We start from the raw sequence: 19,705 nt of genomic DNA, 5'->3' as shown, positions 1-19,705 counted from the left end.
TAAAACTCCTAGAAAAAAACATAGGCAAAAATCTCTTGGACATAAACATTAGCTACTTCTTCATGAACATATCTCCCCAGTCATGGAAAACAAAAGCAAAAATGAACAAGTGGGACTATATCAAGCTGAAAAGCTTCTGTACAGCAAAGGACACCATCAACAGAACAAAAAAGTACCCTATAGTATGGGAGAATATATTCGTAAATGACAGATCTGATAAAGGGTTGACATCCAAAATATATAAAGAGCTCACGCACCTCAACAAACAAAAAGCAAATAATCCAATTAAAAAATGGGCAGAGGAGCTGAACAGTTCTCCAAAGAAGAAATTCAGATGGCCAACAGAAACATTAAAAGATGCTCCACATCTCTAGTTATCAGAGAAATGCAAATTAAAACCACAATAAGATATCACCTCACCCCAGTAAGGATGACTACCATTCAAAAGACAAACAACAACAAATGTTGGCATGGTTGTAGAGAAAGGGGAACCCTCCTACACTGCTGGTGGGAATGTAAATTAGTTCAACCATTGTGGAAAGCAGTATGGAGGTTCCTCAAAATGCTCAAAATAGACTTACCATTTGACCCAGGAATTCCACTTCTAGGAATTTACCCTAAGGATGCAGCACTCCAGTTTGAAAAAGACAGATGCACCACTATGTTTATCACAGCACTATTTACAATAGCCAAGAAATGGAAGCCACCTAAGTGTCCATCAGTAGATGAATGGGTAAAGAAGATGTGGTACATATACACAATGGAATATTATTCAGTCATAAGAAGAAAACAAATCCTACCATTTGCAACCACATGGATGGAACTAGAGGGCATTATGCTCAGTGAAATAAGTCAAGTGGAGAAAGACAAATACCAAATGATTTCACTCATCTGTGGAGTATAAGAACAAAGGAAAAACTGAAGGAACAAAACAGCAGCAGAATCACAGAATCCTAGAATGGACTAATAGTTACCAAAGGGAAAAAGACTGGGGAGAATGGGAGGGTAGGGAGGGATAAGGGCAGGGAAGAAGAAAGGGGGTATTATGATTAGCATGTACAATGTGGGGGGTGGGGGAAAGGGGAGGGCTGTGCAACACAGAGAAGACAAGTAGTGATTCTACAACATCTTACTATGCTGATGGACAGTGACTGTAATGGGGTTTGTGGTGGGGACTTGGGGTAGGGGAGAGCCTAGTAAACATAATGTTCTTCATGTAATTGTAGATTAGTGATAATAACAACAACAAAAAAAATCCAACTATAGGTTGTTTACAGAAAAAAAATCTCTGCATAAAGTAAGAATGGAAGGAAACTGTCTAACCTTGGTCAACACTATTTTCCAAAAACAAATTATATGAAGTATTTCAATACTGAAGTATTGCCATTAAAAGGAGTAACACAGAAATGCTTGCTAGAATATATATTATTTAACATTGTTCAGAAGTTTTAGCTAGCATAAGAAACAAAAAGGAAATAATTGACATGTCTTTGCAACGACTGCACACATAGGAATCCAAGAGACAACTAAAGCACAATTAGAATTGGGAGGCTCGTGTGGTAAATTAGCTGGGTACACAAAAAGTATATAAAAACCAATAACTTTTTCTATACCCTAGCAGTATCTATGGAGCTAAAAAATTAAATGTTTATAAAAAGTAGAACTTATATGAAGAAAGCAGTAATATTTTATTAAAGAATGTAAAACACAACTAGAATAAATGGCGCAACATGGATGTGAAGACAATATAATAAAAATATTAGGTTCGATTTAATATTAAAAATTCATGCAATGTAAATAAAAAATCCCAATGTGTTTTCTAAGGGAAACCAGGTAAAATTATCTTAATGTTCTTAAGGATGAATGTTCCTATGGATATCAAGAAAACTATGAAAAAGGACTTGCCTTTTGATATCAAAGTTCAGCACAGAATACTATCAGTAAGACAATATGGTATTGGCACAAGAATAACAAATAGATCAGTAAAAACAGTACAGACTTCAGAAAGAAATCCAAGGTTATATATGAACTTATATATAACAAAGCGTCACTTCAGTTCATGAAGGTAAGAACTGAGTTGCTTAATAAAAAATACTCTAATAATTGGCTCTCTATACAAGATGAGAGAGAAACTAGGCCTCTTACCAAATAACACATACCAAAACAATTTTAATTGTATAAAAATCCAAACCAAATTGAAATTAAATATCAGAAGAAAATCTAGGTATCTATTTGTCAAAACTTGGGGTAAAAAAGACCTTTTTAAGTAGGACAAGAAAACCCAGGAATCATAAATGGAAAAAATAAACATTTGATTATAGATATTAAAGATTTTTGTATATGTAAAGATAACATAAACAGTAATAAGCCAAATCAGACTAGAAAAATGTGTAGCAAATGTATTAGAAAGCTAATAGGTCAAATGTACAACAGACTAAATAGAAAATGAGCCCAGGACTTGAACAGGTAATTCATCAAAGAGAAAGCTCAAAGGCTATCAGACATATGAAAGCATTACTTAACCCCACTAGGAGTCAGGTCATATAAACAGAAAGACTTTTTTAACCTGTGATACTGGCGCAAACAACCACTGTTTTAAGACTGAGGGGACTGGGCCCTCCCATGTAGCATTGTGGGAGTGTGAATTGCTACAACTCTGGAAACCTCAGTGGTCCATCAAATATTTCTTAAGGACCTGCCATACACCATGTTGTTCTGGGTGAACAGCAGTGAACAGACAATCCTTGGACTCCTGGAATTCACATTCTAACAAAAAATAATTTGCTAGTATCTAGTAACATTTTAAAAAATAGCACTTACCCTTTCACCTAGCAATCACATCTTGAGGATATCCATCCTACAGAAATCGAAGCACAAATATGTAAGGATTATATGCACAAGGATTATTCCAGCATTCTTGTAGTAGCAGAAAACAGGAAACAACTTAAATGTCTATCAAAAGGGGAATGGTTGACTAAATTACAGTGGGTCCTATTAAAAGAGATTTAGATAGAACTTGGCCTACTGTCCGGACAAATAGACATGACATATTAAGTAACTTGTAAAGGTATGTTATCTCATCATGGTCAGAAAATTTGAAATGCCCCTCACCTGCAAGCCTCTTCTTGCTCTTTTTATGAATCTTTATACAGGTTTGTATGAGCATGGAGAGAAGGCATATAGTCTGTTAACAATGATTACCTCAAGGAAACTGGCTTGGAGGAAGTGAGATCAATTTTTCTTTATGCTTATTCTTATTTTGTGTTGTACATTTGTTACAGTAACATGTATCTTGCAATTGAAGATCTAATAAATTAAAACTCGGTAAAGACATTTTTAAAAGGATAACGTTCCGGGTAATGACATTGAAGGGGGAAGGCATTTTACTTTCTCTTCTCTGCACCCATTCTGAACTTGCCATATTCCTTCCAAAAAGAACGTGCATTATAAAACAATTTTAAAGGCAACCAAGACATACGGAAACACATGATGGTTGAAAGGAAAATTGCTGAACATAGAACTGGTACTGTAGAAACAAGATGGATAAAAGGTGTTTGCATGGATTAAGATTGGAAGTGTACCAAAATGAACAAACCCTTTAGTAAAGTTAAGTGGCATTGTGGGTGATCATTTTCCAAATTTTGTTATGAAAACATGTAATGAAAGCAACGTGCAAGGTTTCCCTCTATAGGGCAAGTAAATTTGCCCTTTAAGTTATCTTTCTGAAGGCAAATGAAAGCAATCTATCCCGGGAAACAGGAACTGAACCTTTGAAAAGTCTGCCACAACCACCACCAGCAGGGGCAGTAAAAGTCCACTGGAGAAAGAGGAATGCGAATATGCAAGACCAGAGGTAAAAACCTCAGATTCAGCTAGGGGGCTAATGCCAGATGGCAACCCAGAATTGGACTAAGCCTTATTTTATGAGGCTGACATAAAGGAACTCTTCTCTGCCTTCCCTGGGGCCCAGCCTGAGAGGGCTGGGGCATGGGGTGTGGGGGCTGCTGCAACCATTGTCTCCCACTTGCTCCATTTCTCTGGTAGGAGACCAAGCAGTCCTTCTATATAGCTCATGGAGTTACCGGTAAGGTGGGTCCCACACCTCTTGAGTGACTGGCTGCATCAGTCAAGGCCTAGAATTGGGGGAAACAGATTTGGCTACAAGCATGAAGGAAAAGCAGAAACTGGCCTCTCTTGGAAAGCAAAATATAGTAAGTGTAGTTAACTGTCCTATTTTTGTCATGACTTAGTTATTTCTGTGGTTATTCACATCAAAATAAATGCCAGCTAAAATTCCTAAGCAGGTTTTCTGTAGCAAAATAGAGTGGCTTTACGGTATCAGCAGGTCGCAACAATCCCAACTCCTTTGTATTCACCAGTATCACCAAGTAACATGAGAGCCCAAGCGAATAGGAAAAACCAAATAAAGGAAAAATTTGATTTTGACCTCAAACTTGGTAGATTAAAGAAATTTGCATCTCAGAGGTCGTGAAAATGATTTAAAAACCCAAGTGATACTTTCATTGGTGCTAGTACTCATCTACTGAAGGAGCTGCATTACTTCCAGCTTATTATGTGATGGAGATTTATTACCTTTGTTACTTAAGCCTCATTTCCGTGTACGTGTGCGTGTGCATGTGCGTTTGCGTGCGCCTTTGTCTATAGCCAACCACTCCACTAGAGTAACGTAAAGCAAAATAGGAATTTATTTACAATAGCAAAGATGTCAAAAATAACAGGAACAATATATAACAAATTCAAGAATTATGAAAAAGGCAAACAATATATACATAAGATAAAACCCAAAAGGGCAAACTTAACTTCGACTTAACAGCTGCATAATGTGGCAAAATGGTTTTAAATGTATGAATTACTCAAGTAATGTTGGGCCAATGAATTAAACACACACAAACTATTCACATGTCCGCTCGTTGACTGGCAGGCTCACACTTTAAAAAGGGTAACTAAGGCATACACTGAGTCCCATTTCACCTTCATTGCGTATTTCAGGGTGTGCGTGTATTTCCTTGTCTACCTCACAAAATGTTGTGCCAGTCATCTTTTAAGTTCAAGTGCTCTAAAACAGTGTTTCCCAAACTTGAGCATGCATCAGAACCACTTGGAGAACATGTTAAAGTGCAGATCACTGGGTCCCACACCCAGTTTCCCAATTCAGTGGGTTTGTGTGTGTGAGGCCGAGAATTTGCATCTTTAACAAAGTCCCAGGTGATCATGTTGCTGCCACTGCTGCCAGACCACACTTTGAAAACGACTACTCTCAAGCACGCCTTCAAGATTTTGACTGGTTGGGCCATGCTTTTCCTTACCTGAATCTTAGAATTTGGGGGAAATAAAGGAAATTACTAATGAGTTTCCCAGAGAAAAGAGCAGTACATTATCTGACTGCTTGGAATCAGACTGGTAAGATGTCTGCCAGGCATTCTATTATTCTATTACTACTAAGTTCTTAGCATGCTATGCTTTTGTCCAATTTATGGTTCTAGACATTCACCATGTTCTCTTGATCATTTACCTCAAGTTTTGATTATTTACTGTTTCAACTATTAGGCAAACACTTGTTCCTACAGAGTTCAAGATCTGCAGGATCCCTTTTTTATTTTTTTTTTGAGAGGGCATCTCTCATATTTATTGATCAAATGGTTGTTAACAACAATAAAATTCTGTATAGGGGACTCAATGCAAAATCATTAATCCACCCCAAGCCTAATTCTCATCAGTCTCCAATCTTCTGAAGCATAACGAACAAGTTCTTACATGGTGAACAAATTCTTACATAGTGAATAAGTTCTTACATGGTGAACAGTACAAGGGCAGTCATCACAGAAACTTTCGGTTTTGAGGATCTCATTTTTTAAAATCAAAGATAGTTCAAATCTATCCTGTCATTCTCTTTTGACTCCTGGTAACTTTTTACCTAACTTTAGATTTTTTTAGGACAATGACCATGTTCTACTATGTTGCACCTACTTTGTGTCCTCCAAACTAGGCAAAAACAGGTAGCTCTAGGGGAGGGCTTCTACTGTGGATTTGGGGACAACCCCCACTGATTAAATGTGCTATGGATTAACACTGAAATGAACTTTAAGTGCTCCAGAGAACCTCATTATGCATGGGAAATTTATCTCAAGGTAACTGGAGATCCTAATTTTAAAAATCTTGTATGAAAAGAAAAAAAAAAAAAGAATTCCAAGGACAACACACTCATCAAAGGACTCACCAATTGCCTCTTAACTTTTCTGAACTATTACTTGCAAATTTGCAGGGCTGAAATATTATCAGTATTTCCATCAAGTCACAAAATTCAAAGCAATCAAGCATTTTGCATTCCACTGGTGCATACAAGGAATTAGGAAATGGGGAAATGAAAAGAATCCACTGCTTTTGATGTTTATTAGGTTTACAAAAACTGTACATTTTTTCCTTAAGAAAAAGCATTAACTTAGTACTGGTATCAAATAGACTAAACATTCAGTAACAGGAAAATATTCTGATTTTTATTTTTGCACGTTATTGTCAAGTACACAATTACAATAATGTCACACATCCCTATATGATTTTTTTATGTATTTTACTTTTTTACAAAGTGTACAGAGGGAGGGACATACAATACTTAATAGGATATTTCTACAGAACAATAAGTTATATTATGTCCTTGTAAAAATCTGTACCTCTTTAAAACATTTAACTGAAACATCATTTTTTTAGCTTTGCTAATCAAAATTGTTTTAAGAATTAAAACTAGGTTGTAACTAAATGTCAGTACGTAACAGTGACTACACTTTGATTTTCTCTTTATACAGACAAATAACATCTTAATATTCACTTGACCAAACCCTTAAATACCTTTTAAAGGTTTCAATATTGTGCTTTAAAAAGAAAAAAACTGTGTATAATTCCATACTATGTAAGAGAAATATAAAGTGTGTAAAGTGTTGTGTTCTTTATCTTTCAGTTTATTTAAAAAAATATAGCTAGATGACCAATTATTTATATTTTCTGTATTAATTTTACAGGACATAACTGACAGATTTCCATTTTCATTTCAGTGTTTTACATTATTTCTGGGAAAAAACCCTAAGGGAGATTTTAAGGTTCTCACAAAAAAACAGACAGAGCATTCAAGAATAGTACTGCAAGGCAATGAATCACATAATTGTCACTATTTTTTTTTTAAAGCACATTATGGGGGCCAAGAGGGCACAGGAATTCCCACTGGGATAGGCCCATGCATTGGCTTTGACTGGCATTCAGATTGGAGTTCACACCAACCTAAAGCACTTGATGAAGAACTGGACTAAATCAATCTAGCACTTCGGAGGCTTGCCAAAAAACAAGTATTTAGATTTCTAATCCTATAAATATAATTCTTGAATACAAATAGTGATGGCAGAGAGAAAGATGAAAGGTAAAAACCTAACAGCACAAAGGGAATGGAGCACCATAATGAAGTGGCAAGGCAGCTACCAAGTGGGAAGAAAATTCCTTCATCTCCAATGACATGCCAGACACTCATGTGTGGACAGCCAATTTAAGAGACCCGCCAAAACTGTTTTATCTTCTTTCTCCAAGATTCATCTCAACATAACTGAGTTTACTTTATGAATTTATGACTGATTCAGAACTATTTGTTTGAAAGAAGTCAACTCTCAAAAGAAAGGCAAAACAAAGTCTTGGTGACATTCCAAATAAGGCCTCAGATTTTCCTCATGCACTTAGAACACACCTTTATCTTCCAATGAAAGCCAACTTGAGTGTTAAGTTTTTTTTTAATTTGCTAACTGTAACTAAGAAATTACAGAGCAGGTGGAACCTGCCAAGTGCAAGTCATAATTAGCATCCCCTCTCTAGTACAAGTGGCGTGGAGCCGTCACTTCCTTAGTCCCCCCACCTCACTTGGTGACACAGAGCTCCCTCATGGGCTTCTCAGAGTGAAATGAGAAGTTATGTCTGGATTCTCATTAGCTTTTCAGAAAATATAAAGGCATGGAACTGAAGTTGTATGAAAACATTCTATCTAGAAACACCTTACCTTCTATTTTTCAATTATCAAAGACATTTTAAAAGAAAATACCTTTACTCTTTAAAAATACTAGTGTCCTTATTTTCCTTCTAATTTCTTCACCTGAGTAGTCTCTCTGAAGAGCACAGTTTACAAAATGCTCTCTCATTCATCCCTGTATCTTTCATGTTATTGTAAATGTAATACTTTTCATTATAGATCTCAAACAACTACTACTTGGGGTTGTGTGTATAAGTATGTAAAATAAGCAATACACACAGATACATGTTATATGTATGTGCATATATATAATTCAGGATACATTTACATATATCAAGTTGCAAAAGATCCTATGAGCCACAAATTACTTCTAGGAGATTCCAAAACGCAGTCCTCAGCAAGTCTCATTTATAGCATACAACCATTCCAAGACAAAGCAGCCCAGACAGAATAATCAAAATATAACAGGATCAAGCAAACTTTTTCCATAAAGTTTTCTAAACATTTTCTATGCTGACAAACGATGTAAATACTCCAAAGAAAGCCCCCCAAAAGTATATTTTGTCTGCTAACCAAAATGAAAAGTAAACACAAACCCAGCCACTGCTCTTTACTCAGCAATGCCAGGGTCACAAAAGCTTAAATGGAAACTTTCACTGTCATGTGGTCTGGAAATATTAGGCAAGACAAGTAAATGGCTCTCATTTTAGGATAATTAGACCTGACCATCAAATCTCCCACTGATGTTAGTAGATGTCTCTGACAATTTTATTGTGAGAAATTTATGGGAAAAAAAAAATGAGTCAACATGAATAGTTTCAGAGTTACCGATCTAAAGTTACCTTAAGTTAAATGGTCACAGAATAGTACCATCAAGGTAAGCAAGGTAAATATTTAAATAAATATAAAGCTTCTAAGATAGAAAAATTCTGTATAGAATCAGGGATTACTGTATTAAAAGCAACTTGCCTGTTGCTACTTTTCCCCATTTATTAAACAAACTGAATAGAATTCAGAACACAGTATTGAACAAAATGTAAAAAAAGGTCAACTAGAAGCAATAATCCTATTTGTACACAGCATAAATCAACGTACAGTATTGTATGTGAATGAGACTGACTGGCTTTAAAAAATGAACTTTCTGCTTCAAAGCCAACATCTCTGCAAATGTCCGCAGAAGTACTGTTAGGGCAGGCCAACTTCTTTATGATGTCGCATTATGTGCTGGTTCTTTTCAGAAGGTCTTCGGAACCCTTTCTTGCAGTACTCACAACGGTGAGGATAGTCCTTCGTATGAATGGAAATAACGTGCCGTTTAAAGCCTGAGGCATCTGTAGTGCTATACTCACAGTACTCACACTGATACACCTTCCTGCCACTGTGTGTCTTCATATGCTTTTTAAGCTCATTCTGTTGCCTAAATCCCTTTCTGCATCTCTTACACCTAAATGGAAGATCTTTTGTATGAACTGAGAGAATATGGCGACTTAGAACAAATGGATCTGCAATCTTAAAGTCACAATGTCTACACTGGTGCATTTTTTTACCCTTGTGGGCAGCCACATGTTTCTTGAGTTCTGAAGGCCTATGAAAGCCTTTATCACACATGTCACACTTATGTGGGTAGTCCTTTGTGTGAACGGAAATTATGTGTCGTTTCAAATCGCTTGAGTTCGAACTCTTATGGTCGCAGTGCAAACACTGGTGTGTTTTGCTTTCTTGGTGGATAAGAGCATGTTGCTGCACCTCTTTGGTATCTGAGAAAGTCAGAAGACAAATGTCACACTTGAATGGCATCTCTTTACTATGCTTAGTTTTTACATGTGTTTTCAAGTTAGAAGAGTCTGCAGACCTATATTCGCAGTACTGGCATTGGTACGGCTTCTCCCCAGTGTGGATTCGCATGTGCTTTTTGAGCTCTGATGGGTGACGAAAGCCTTTACCACACTCCACGCAGATATGAGGAAAGTTCTTGCTGTGGACTGCCAAAAGGTGGCGATTCAACAACCCTTGTTCAGCTGTCTCGTATTCACAGAATTTACACTTGTGCATTTTGTTGGCTCCTTTTTCCTTATGCACCATTTTGTGAGTAAACAAAGCCCCAGCATGAGAAAAATGCTTTCCACATTCATCACATTCGATGGCCTTCTCTGTCTTGCTGGTCAGCTTGTGGCTCTCCAGGTGGTTGTGTAAACTTATCTTCTTGTTGGTAGTGTAATCACAGTCAGTACAGCGGTACTTCTTCTTGGTAAGGTGTTCAGGGTGGTTTTTCATGTGCCTTTTCAGAAATCCTCTGGACTTAAACTTTTTCCCACAAATCATGCAAGGATAGACAGTCAAGGGATGTCCATCAGGGCCAATGATTATTGCTAAGAAAGGAAAAGAAAGAAGCATGAGTGATCAAACCTAGTCATGTTTGGGTTTCCTTCAATCCTTTCAAGTGTGTGTTCTGAACATTACTGGGCAAATGCTCCTAAGTTAGGCTATTTGCTACTGAACATTCCTTTTACCATTTTTCACCTTAAGAGGTGAAATTCTGGTCTGAAAACTGCACTGAGTATGACTGTAGCAACTTCACTTCCTACAGTTTAATAAGTAAATGAATATGTAACTTCTATCAAGTGGTGATTGAAGCCATGTCAGTTTAGAAACTGGTGGGAAATTATTCATAAAAATAAAGTTTCATAGCTACAATATCTGCTTTACTTATTCCAAAAGACAATTTGTCAATTTCAGTAAGGCTGTAAATATACCTATAAAATGTTTAACATGCAAATCAGCATATAAGAATAGACAGGCACAAGTCACATGAACTGAAGTATTTGCCCTGCTGCTCTTTAAATTATGCCTGCTTATGCTGACATAATCAGATTCTTTAAATATATTAATTTAGTTTTAAAAAGAGGTTAATGCTTACAACATATCTGAGCGATTTCTTTTCATTTTCACATAAAAACCACCAAAGCTTTGCATTTTTTCTCATCCAAGTTTGATCCATTCCCTGTTTCTCTTTAGCCAAGGGAATCATTCATGAATATCACTGAATTCTTAAAATTATATTTTCAAATTTAAGACACAAAAAGCTACATGTAGTCTAGCAGCTAAAATGCCATCACAATACCTCTGTGCACACGTACTAGAGTTTCATCTGAGAGCTCGCAAAGCATGCTGCGCTGTGGAACTCGTGTGCCCTCACCTGTTTGGTACTGCCTGGAATCAGGTCTTCTCCTTTTCTTTGGTTTTTGTTTAGCCAGTCTGCCGAGCCCAGCAGACTCATCTATGTGCAAGAGGGCACTTGCAGTGCCATTCCGGTTTTCAATTCCATCAGAATTATTACCTAACAATGTGCATTAAAAAACAAAATTATACAGTATTATAAATTATAAAAAATTAGGGATTCTTTAACTATAACAATGAAAAGTAAGCCATGATACTCATGAATGACAGAAATTCCCCATTCTAGGTAATGGGTTTTATGACCACATTTATTATAGTGAGACCATAGGAAATGCCTAGCTTCCAAATCTAAAAAACACATGTCAGCATTTTGCCCCATGGACTCCGTTGTTGTCTCCCAAAATTGTAAAGTCATGGGCCAAATATAATCAGTTGAAAAGTTTCAGCTCGAAAGCCTGTGTACTTCTTGCAGTACTTCCTTCTACGTGAATATACACATGAAGGAAATTCCTGTTAAAAATAAAGACAAAAAGTAGCCTTTATGATCTTCCTCTACTCTTGTTCAAATCAAATAACCCTTATAGTGTACTGGTATTTCAGATTTCTGAAACCTAAGACCACAGAAACCACTTCTCAATCATGAATTCATGTTTAAGAAGCAACTCAATTCTAAGAGTAGCTATGTGACTTACCGTAAGCTGCTGCCCATGCTATTGGCATGAAGGTTTTGATTTCATTGTCATCCATTTGCTGCTCATGCACAGCAGCTGCTGCAGCGGCGGCAGCAGCATCCTCCTCTCCTACAATCACTTCCATATAAACTTCGTCTGCGATTTCAGCAACATCTAAGTAGAAAATTATATAAAATTTTGTGACCAAGTTTTCAGAGAGCACAGGAAGACATTTTATTTGAATTTAGTTAATAGACAAGGAGAAAGAAGGTTCGAATGTTACATACCCAGAACACAGCTTTCACATAGTAATAAACACTCAAATATTTGTTAAATGAATCATTCATTTTTTGCTTTCACCATAATTTGTTTTTAAAGCAACATTCTAAGTGTAAAGTCCACTGATGCTTCCCTTGGAATATGGCAGCATAACAGTCTCTAAGATAATGCTACTTGTTTCCTTCAAATACTGACCATATTAAATAAAAGAACTAAAGAAACATAAAATTTTCTCCCACAAAAAGGCCACCTACTTACTTAAATCTTCATCTTCTTGCTGAGAGTCGTTGACAGTCATATAAACCATCTTTTCCCTTGGCACACGAATACTGCTATTCTGATCAAGTAACTCAACTCCGTGGTCATTCTCAGGCTCACTCTCCACAATGTCTACAGTGCCACCTATTAGGGGAGATGACAGCTCCAAGAATTTATGTGAAAACTTTACTTCCACCCACTTTACTTACTATATTTTACATACTTGTCGTTGCTACATTGGAATCCTTCTTTAAAAGTTATCTTCAAAAAAGATTTCAAACATTCTCAAAATAAACAACCGTAATCAGGTTCAAGTGCATGATCAGGGTGTACAATATGCTTTAGGTTTCCTCTTACCTAAATCATCCTCTCCAGGGTCAGCTTTAAAAATGTACACCTTGATGACTTCAGGGCAAGTGCCATCCACTTTACACGGATCAATTTCTGACTCTGCATCCATGGTCATTCCAGAGGAACCGTCATGTTCTATTTTGCCTGCATCATCCACTAAAAAGGCAGAAAATACATTACAAATAATTAACAGCAGATATTTAAAGTGTTACAATTTTCAAAAGCCCTTTTAACAATTAAAATCTCTAACTTGATTCACATAAAAATTGGATGGTTTTACTTAGACAAGCAGACACATAGGGCATACTGGGAAAAATGGCCAACTGCTAACTAAGTCAAAGTCAGGTCAGGGAGGGCCTTGTGTAACCAGGCAGAGGGGCTCAGACTTGATCCTCATAGGCTTCTCAATCTGATCAGGTGTCAAAATCTCTTAGGGAAACTAAAAACAGGCACTAGCCCAGCAGTTCTACAAAATCAGGATCTGTAGGGGCAGGGCCTGACATATAGACAGATTTAGAAGTACAACCCCAGGGATTCTGATCAGAGCTTTGAGAACCTCTGCTGGGGGTGATGGGAGATTTTTAAGCAGAGCAGTGACAAGGTCAGATCACCATTTTTTGCTATTCCATGCTGGTCTTGGAAAAAGGATCAAGACATAAACCAGGGATACCACTTGTGTGCTGCAATAATGCAGGTGACAGATGACAAGAAGCCTCTTGTCAGGACAGAGTAGTATGGATGGGGAAGATGGCTGGACCTAAGTCCTACCTCAGAACTGAAATGGCAAGACTTGGTGCACTGAAAAATGAACACGACAAAGGGACCAAGGAAAACTATGGGGTTTTTGACTTAAGATAACTGAGTGACAGGGGAAGAAATGTTAATAAGAAGAGAAATGAGGAAAAGGTCCCGTATGTTGAGTTAATGTAACATCTTGAGGAGTAACATCCCTAAAAGCTCTCAGAACTGCTGCCTCTTCCTATCCCTCTGTGCTCACAGTACCCTTTCCTTATTTCTCTCTGGGTATACAATTCACTGTATTGTCACTATCCATGTTTTTCTCCTCTGTTTTTCCCATTGATAGAACAGAACCTGTATTTCCATTACTCAGTCTTTTCAGGCAGAGTCTGATGATAGCAGATGCTCAGAATATTGATGAAAAAATGATTCAATGAATGAGATGTGAAGTTGATTGCTGGATATTCAAGTATGAAAGCTGAAGGCTGACAAGCAGATGTGGGAGCCATCAGCTCTGTGTTTACTAAGCCTTGAGATCACACAGTGAGAATCTGCAGCACGAGCAGAGTGAGCTGAGGAGATCCTGGGGAATGTCATGGGAAGTTTCAGGGAGGGACAAGAGGAGTTCGCAAAGGAACCTGAGAAGGGAAAGCTGGGAAGGTTGGTAGAAGGCCATGAAGGAAGCTTAAGGGAGTTAAAAGTGCCAAGAATCCTAGTAAGGCCGATGGCAATGATGTACCACACACAATAGTCAAGGAGAAATGTGTGCACTGACAGGAGCCACCCGAAGTCACTGATGTTCCTGGTGAAAAGCAGTGTGGCGAAGGCTGTATGGGGTCAGATTAAAGTGGGTTGAGGATTCAATGGGAGGTATACGTTTCTTCAAGAAGTCTAATTTAAAAATGGAGAACAAAGGGTCAATAACTAGAATGCGTTGCAGGGTCAAGGACTTTTGTGTTTGATAAAAATACTCAAGCTTGCCGAGTCTGGAGGAGAAAATATGACAAACTGAGAAGCCAAAGCCAGAGGACATGGAGAAATTTCTGGATCAAGATCTCAGCAGAAAAGGGAGATGAAATGAGGCACAAAGATGATTGTCCTTCAACAGAAGAGAAATGTGCTATAGCCTTCCAGGACTTGAGACAAACATGGATGAGAATGTAGCTATGCTGTGTTTAGGGAAAGGAGAAAGCTGCAATGAAGAAAGTTGAAGCCATTCATGGCTGATGGCTTCAACCGTGCGTATGAAATGGGAGGCAAAGGCTTTGGTTACAATGAGAGAATGGCAGGCTGTAGGCTTAAGGAGCTACAGGAAATGAGCTGATCCAGGACAAATGTAATGATATGAAGGTTCAGAGGCCAGTGGGTTATAGACACTTTGCGGTTTAAAAAAACAGAGGCTCCCTAACTCTGAAGATAACTACTCAAATTCAAATGTCTTGACTGCTTTATAAAAATTGTTTATGGCACCAAAACCAGAGTTGGCCTGCTTTTAAACAAATCTGAGAAATGAAATAAAAGCCTGTTTGTCCTTTAAAAAAAAAAATTGCTTATGGGGGAAAGAATTGGCAATATGTCCTTATTTCTGGCCTGACTTACCCTTTTAAAGCTAAATATTCTTATGACATACCCAGTTAAGCCAAGGTTCTTTTCTTTTTTTTTTATTTTGGTATCATTACTCTAGAATTACATGATGAACATTCTGTTTACTAGACTCCCCCTACCACCAAGTTCCCCCAACATTCCCCATCGCAGTCATTGTCCATCAGCATAGTAAGATGTTGTAGAATCACTACTTCTCTTCTCTGTGTTGTACAGCCCTCCTCATGCCCCCCACCAACATTATACATGCTAATCATAATGCCCCCTTTCTTTTTTCACCCCCCCTTATCCCTCCCTTCCCACCCATCCGCCTGAGAGCTTTTCCCCTTGGTAACTGTTAGTCCATTCTTGGGTTCTCTTGAGTCTTCTGGTGTTTTGCTCCTTCAGTTTTTCCTTTGTTCTTATGCTCCACAGGTGAGTGAAATCATTTGATACTTGTCTTTCTCCGCCTGGCTTATTTCACTGAGCATAATACCCTCTAGCTCCATCCATGTTGTTGCAAATGGTAGGATTTGTTTTCTTCTTATGACTGAATAATATTCCATTGTGTATATGTACCACTTCTTCTTTATCCATTCATCCACCGATGGACACTTAGGTTGCTTCCATTTCTTGGCTATTGTAAATAGTGCTGTGATAAACATAGGGGTGCATCTGTCTTTTTCAAACTGGAGTGCTGCATTCTTAGAGTAAATTCCTAGAAGTGGAATTCCTGGGTCAAATGGTAAGTCTATTTTGAGCATTTTGAGGAACCTCCATACTGCTTTTCACAATGGTTGAACTAGTTTACATTCCCACCAGCAGTGTAGGAGGGTTCCCCTTTCTCTACAACCACACCAACATTTGTTGTTGTTTGTCTTTTGGATGGTGGCGATCCTAACAGGTGTGAGGTGATATCTCATTGTGGTTTGAATTTGCATTTCTCTGATGACTAGTGATGTGGAGCATCTTTTCATGTGTCTGTTGGCCATCTGAATTTCTTCTTTGGAGAACTGTCTGTTCAGTTCCTCTGCCCATTTTTTAATTGGATTCTTTGCTTTTTGTTTGTTGAGGTGCGTGAGCTCTTTATATATTTTGGATGTCAACCCTTTATCGGACCTGTCATTTATGAATATGTTCTCCCATACTGTAGGATGCTTTTTGTTCTATTAGTGGTGTCTTTTGCTGTACAGAAGCTTTTCAATTTGATGTAGTCCCACTTGTTCATTTTTGCTTTTGTTTCCCTGGCCCAGAGAGATATGTTCATGAAGAAGTCACTCATGTTTATGTCCAAGAGATTTTTGCCTATGTTTCTTTCTAAGAGTTTTATGGTTTCATAACTTGCATTCAGGTCTTTGATCCATTTCGAATTTACTTTTGTGTATGGGGTTCGACAATGATCCAGTTTCATTCTTTTACATGTAGCTGTCCAGTTTTGCCAACACCAGCTGTTGAAGAGGCTGTCATTTCGCCACTGTATGTCCTTTGCTCCTTTATCATATATTACTTGACCATATATGTTTGGGTTAATATCTGGACTCTCTATTCTGTTCCACTGATCTGTGGCTCTGTTCTTGTGCCAGTACAAAATTGTCTTGATTACAGTGGCTTTGTAGTAGACTTAGAGCTGGAAAGCGAGATCCCCCCTGCTTTATTCTTCCTTTTCAGGATTGCTTTGGCTATTCAGGGTCTTTTGTGGTTCCATACGAATTTTAAAACTCTTTGTTCCAGTTTGTTGAAGAATGCTGTTGGTATTTTGATAGGGATTGCATTGAATCTGTAGATTGCTACAGGCAGAGTGGCCACTTTGACAATATTAATTCTTCCTGGCCAAGAGCATGGGATGAGTGTCCATTTGTTAGTGTCCTCCTTAATTTCTCTTAAGAGTGTCTTGTAGAACTTCAGGGTATAGGTCTTTCACTTCCTTGGTTAGGTTTATTAGGTTTATTCCTAGGTATTTTATTCTTTTTGATGCAGTTGTGAATGGAATTGTTTTCCTGATTTCTCTTTCTGCTAGTTCATCGTTAGTGTATAGGAAAGCCACAGATTTCTGTGTATTGATTTTGTATCCTGCAACTTTGTTGAATTCCGGTATTAGTTCTAGTAGTTTTGGAGTGGAGTCTTTAGGGTTTTTTATGTACAATATCATGTCATCTGCAAATAGTGACAGTTTTATTTCTTCTTTACCAATCTGGATGCCTTGTATTTCTTTGTTTTGTCTGATTGCCATGGCTAGTACCTCCAGTACTATGTTGAATAACAGTGGGGAGAGTGGGCATCCCTGTCTTGTTCCCAATCTTAGAGGATAAGCTTTCAGCTTCTCGCTGTTCAGTATGATGTTGGCTGTGGCTTTGTCATATATGGCCTTTATTATGTTGAGGTACTTGCCCTCTATACTCAGTGTCTATGGAGATGATCATGTGGTTTTTGTCCTTCTTTTTGTTTTATGTAGTGGATGATGTTGATGGATTTTCAAACATTGTACCATCCTTGCATCCCTGAGATGAATCCCACTTGATCATGGTGTATGATCCTCTTGATGTATTTTTGAATTCGGTTTGCTAATATTTTGTTGAGTATATTTGCATCTATGTTCATCAGGGACATTGGTCTGTAACTTCTTTTTCTTGTGGGGTCTTTGCCTGGTTTTGGTATTAGAGCGACGCTGGCTTCATAGAATGAGTTTGGAAGTATTTTTCTCCTCTTCTATTTTTTGGAAAACGTTAAGGAGAATGGGTATTATGTCTTCTCTATATGTCTGATAAAATTCAGTGGTGAATCCATCTGGACCAGGCATTTTATTCTTGGGTAGTTTTTTGATTACCGATTATACTTCTTTGCTGGTAATTGGTCTGTTTAGATTTTCTGTTTCTTCCTTGGTCAGTCTTGGAAGGTTGTACTTTTCTAGGAAGTTGTCCATTTCTTCTATGTTTTCCAGCTTGTTAGCATATAGATTTTCATAGTATTCTTTAATAATTTTTTGTATTTCTGTGGGGTCCATCGTCATTTTTCCTTTCTCATTTCTGATTTTATTGATGTGTGTAGATTCTCTTTTTTATCTTAATAAGTCTGACTAGGGACTTATCTATTTTGTTTATTTTTTCAAAGAACCAGCTCTTGGTTTCATTGATTTCTTTTCTATTGCTTTACTCTTCTCAATTTTATTTATTTCTTCTCTGATCTTTATTATGTCCCTCCTTCTGCTGACTTTGGGCCTCATTTGTTCTTCTTTTTCCAGTTTCAATAATTGTGACTTTAGACTATTCATTTGGGATTGTTCTTTCTTTAAATAGGCCTGGATTGCTATATATTTTCCTCTTAGAACTGCCTTCGCTGCGTCCCACAGAAGCTGGGGCTTTGTGCTGTTGTTGTCATTTGTCTCCGTATATTGCTTGATCTCTGTTTTAATTTGGTCATTGATCCATTGATTATTTAGGAGCATGTTGTTAAGCCCCCATGTGTTTGTGAGCCTTTTTGTTTTCTTTGTACAATTTATTTCTAGTTTTATGCCTTTGTGGTCTGAGAAGTTGGTTGGTAGAATTTCAATATTTTTGAATTTACTGAGGCTCTTTTTGTGGCCTATTATGTGACCTATTCTGGAAAATGTTCCATGTGCACTTGAGAAGAATGTGTATCCTGTTGCTTTTGGGTGTAGAGTTCTGTAGATGTCTGTTAAGTCCATCTATTCTAGTGTGTTGTTCAGTGCCTCTGTGTCCTTACTTATTTTCTGTCTGGTGGATCTGTCCTTTGGAGTGAGTGGTGTGTTGAAGTCTCCTAGAACGAATGCATTGCATTCTATTTCCTCCTTTAATCCTGTTAGTATTTGTTTCACATATGTTGGTGCTCCTGTATTGGGTGCATATATATTTATGATGGTTATTTCCTCTTGTTGGATTGACCCCTTTATCATTATGTAGTGTCCTACTTTATCTCGTTACTTTCTTTGTTTGGAAGTCCATTTTCTCTGATACAAGTACTGCAACATCTGCTTTTTTCTCCCTATTGTTTGCATGAAATATCTTTTCCATCCTTTCACTTTTAGTCTGTGTATGTCTTTGGGTTTGAGGTGAGTCTCTTGTAAGCAGCATATAGATGGGTCTTGCTTTCTTATCTATTCTATTACTCTCTCTTCTGATTAGTGCATTCAGTCCATTTACATTTAGGGTGATTATCAATGGATATGTACTTGTTGCCATTGCAGGCTTTGGATTCTTGGTTACCAAAGTTCAAGGGTAGCTTCTTTACTATCTAACATTCTAACTTAACTCTCCTATTAAGCTATTATAAACACAGTGTGATGATTCTTTATTTCTCTCCCTTCTTATTCTTCCTCCTCCATTCTTTATATGTTAGGTGTTTTATTCTGTACTCTTTTGTGTTTCCTTTGACTGTTTTTGTGGGTAGTTGATTTTATTTTTTGCCTTTAGTTAGTATTTGGTTGGTCTGCTTTCTTTGCTGTGATTTTATTTTCTCTGGTGACATCTATTTAGCCTTAGGAGTACTTCCATCTAGAGCAGTCCCTTTAAAATACCCTGTAGAGGTGGTTTGTGGAAGGCGAATTCCCTCAACTTTTGCTTGTGTGGAAATTGTTTAATCCCTCCTTCATATTTAAATGATAATCGTGCTGGAT

At 37.5% G+C, this 19,705-nt stretch overlaps 1 protein-coding gene across 3 annotated transcripts in view; it reads right to left on the bottom strand.

Moving 5' to 3' along the window:
- Window positions 1–4,688: 4,688 nt before the first annotated feature.
- ZFX (zinc finger protein X-linked) overlaps window positions 4,689–19,705 on the bottom strand; it is a 61,251-nt gene continuing 46,234 nt past the window's right edge. For 2 of the 3 annotated variants that reach the window (XM_036912798.2, XM_036912799.2), the window contains 5 exons: window positions 12,763–12,912; window positions 12,406–12,549; window positions 11,890–12,042; window positions 11,217–11,357; window positions 4,689–10,389 (listed from right to left, as the gene is read on the bottom strand). In XM_036912798.2, coding sequence (XP_036768693.1) covers window positions 9,206–10,389; window positions 11,217–11,357; window positions 11,890–12,042; window positions 12,406–12,549; window positions 12,763–12,912 — 1,772 coding nt within the window. In that variant the 3' untranslated portion in view covers window positions 4,689–9,205. The remainder of the gene's footprint in view (window positions 10,390–11,216; window positions 11,358–11,889; window positions 12,043–12,405; window positions 12,550–12,762; window positions 12,913–19,705) is intronic. The other variant, XM_036912800.2, reaches the window with a different exon arrangement.

The sequence above is a fragment of the Manis pentadactyla genome, chromosome X, assembly GCF_030020395.1.
Source record: "Manis pentadactyla isolate mManPen7 chromosome X, mManPen7.hap1, whole genome shotgun sequence".
Classification (NCBI taxonomy): domain Eukaryota; kingdom Metazoa; phylum Chordata; class Mammalia; order Pholidota; family Manidae; genus Manis; species Manis pentadactyla.
The sequence above is the reverse complement of the archived record's forward strand: the minus strand, read 5'-3'. Positions and strand labels throughout refer to the sequence as shown.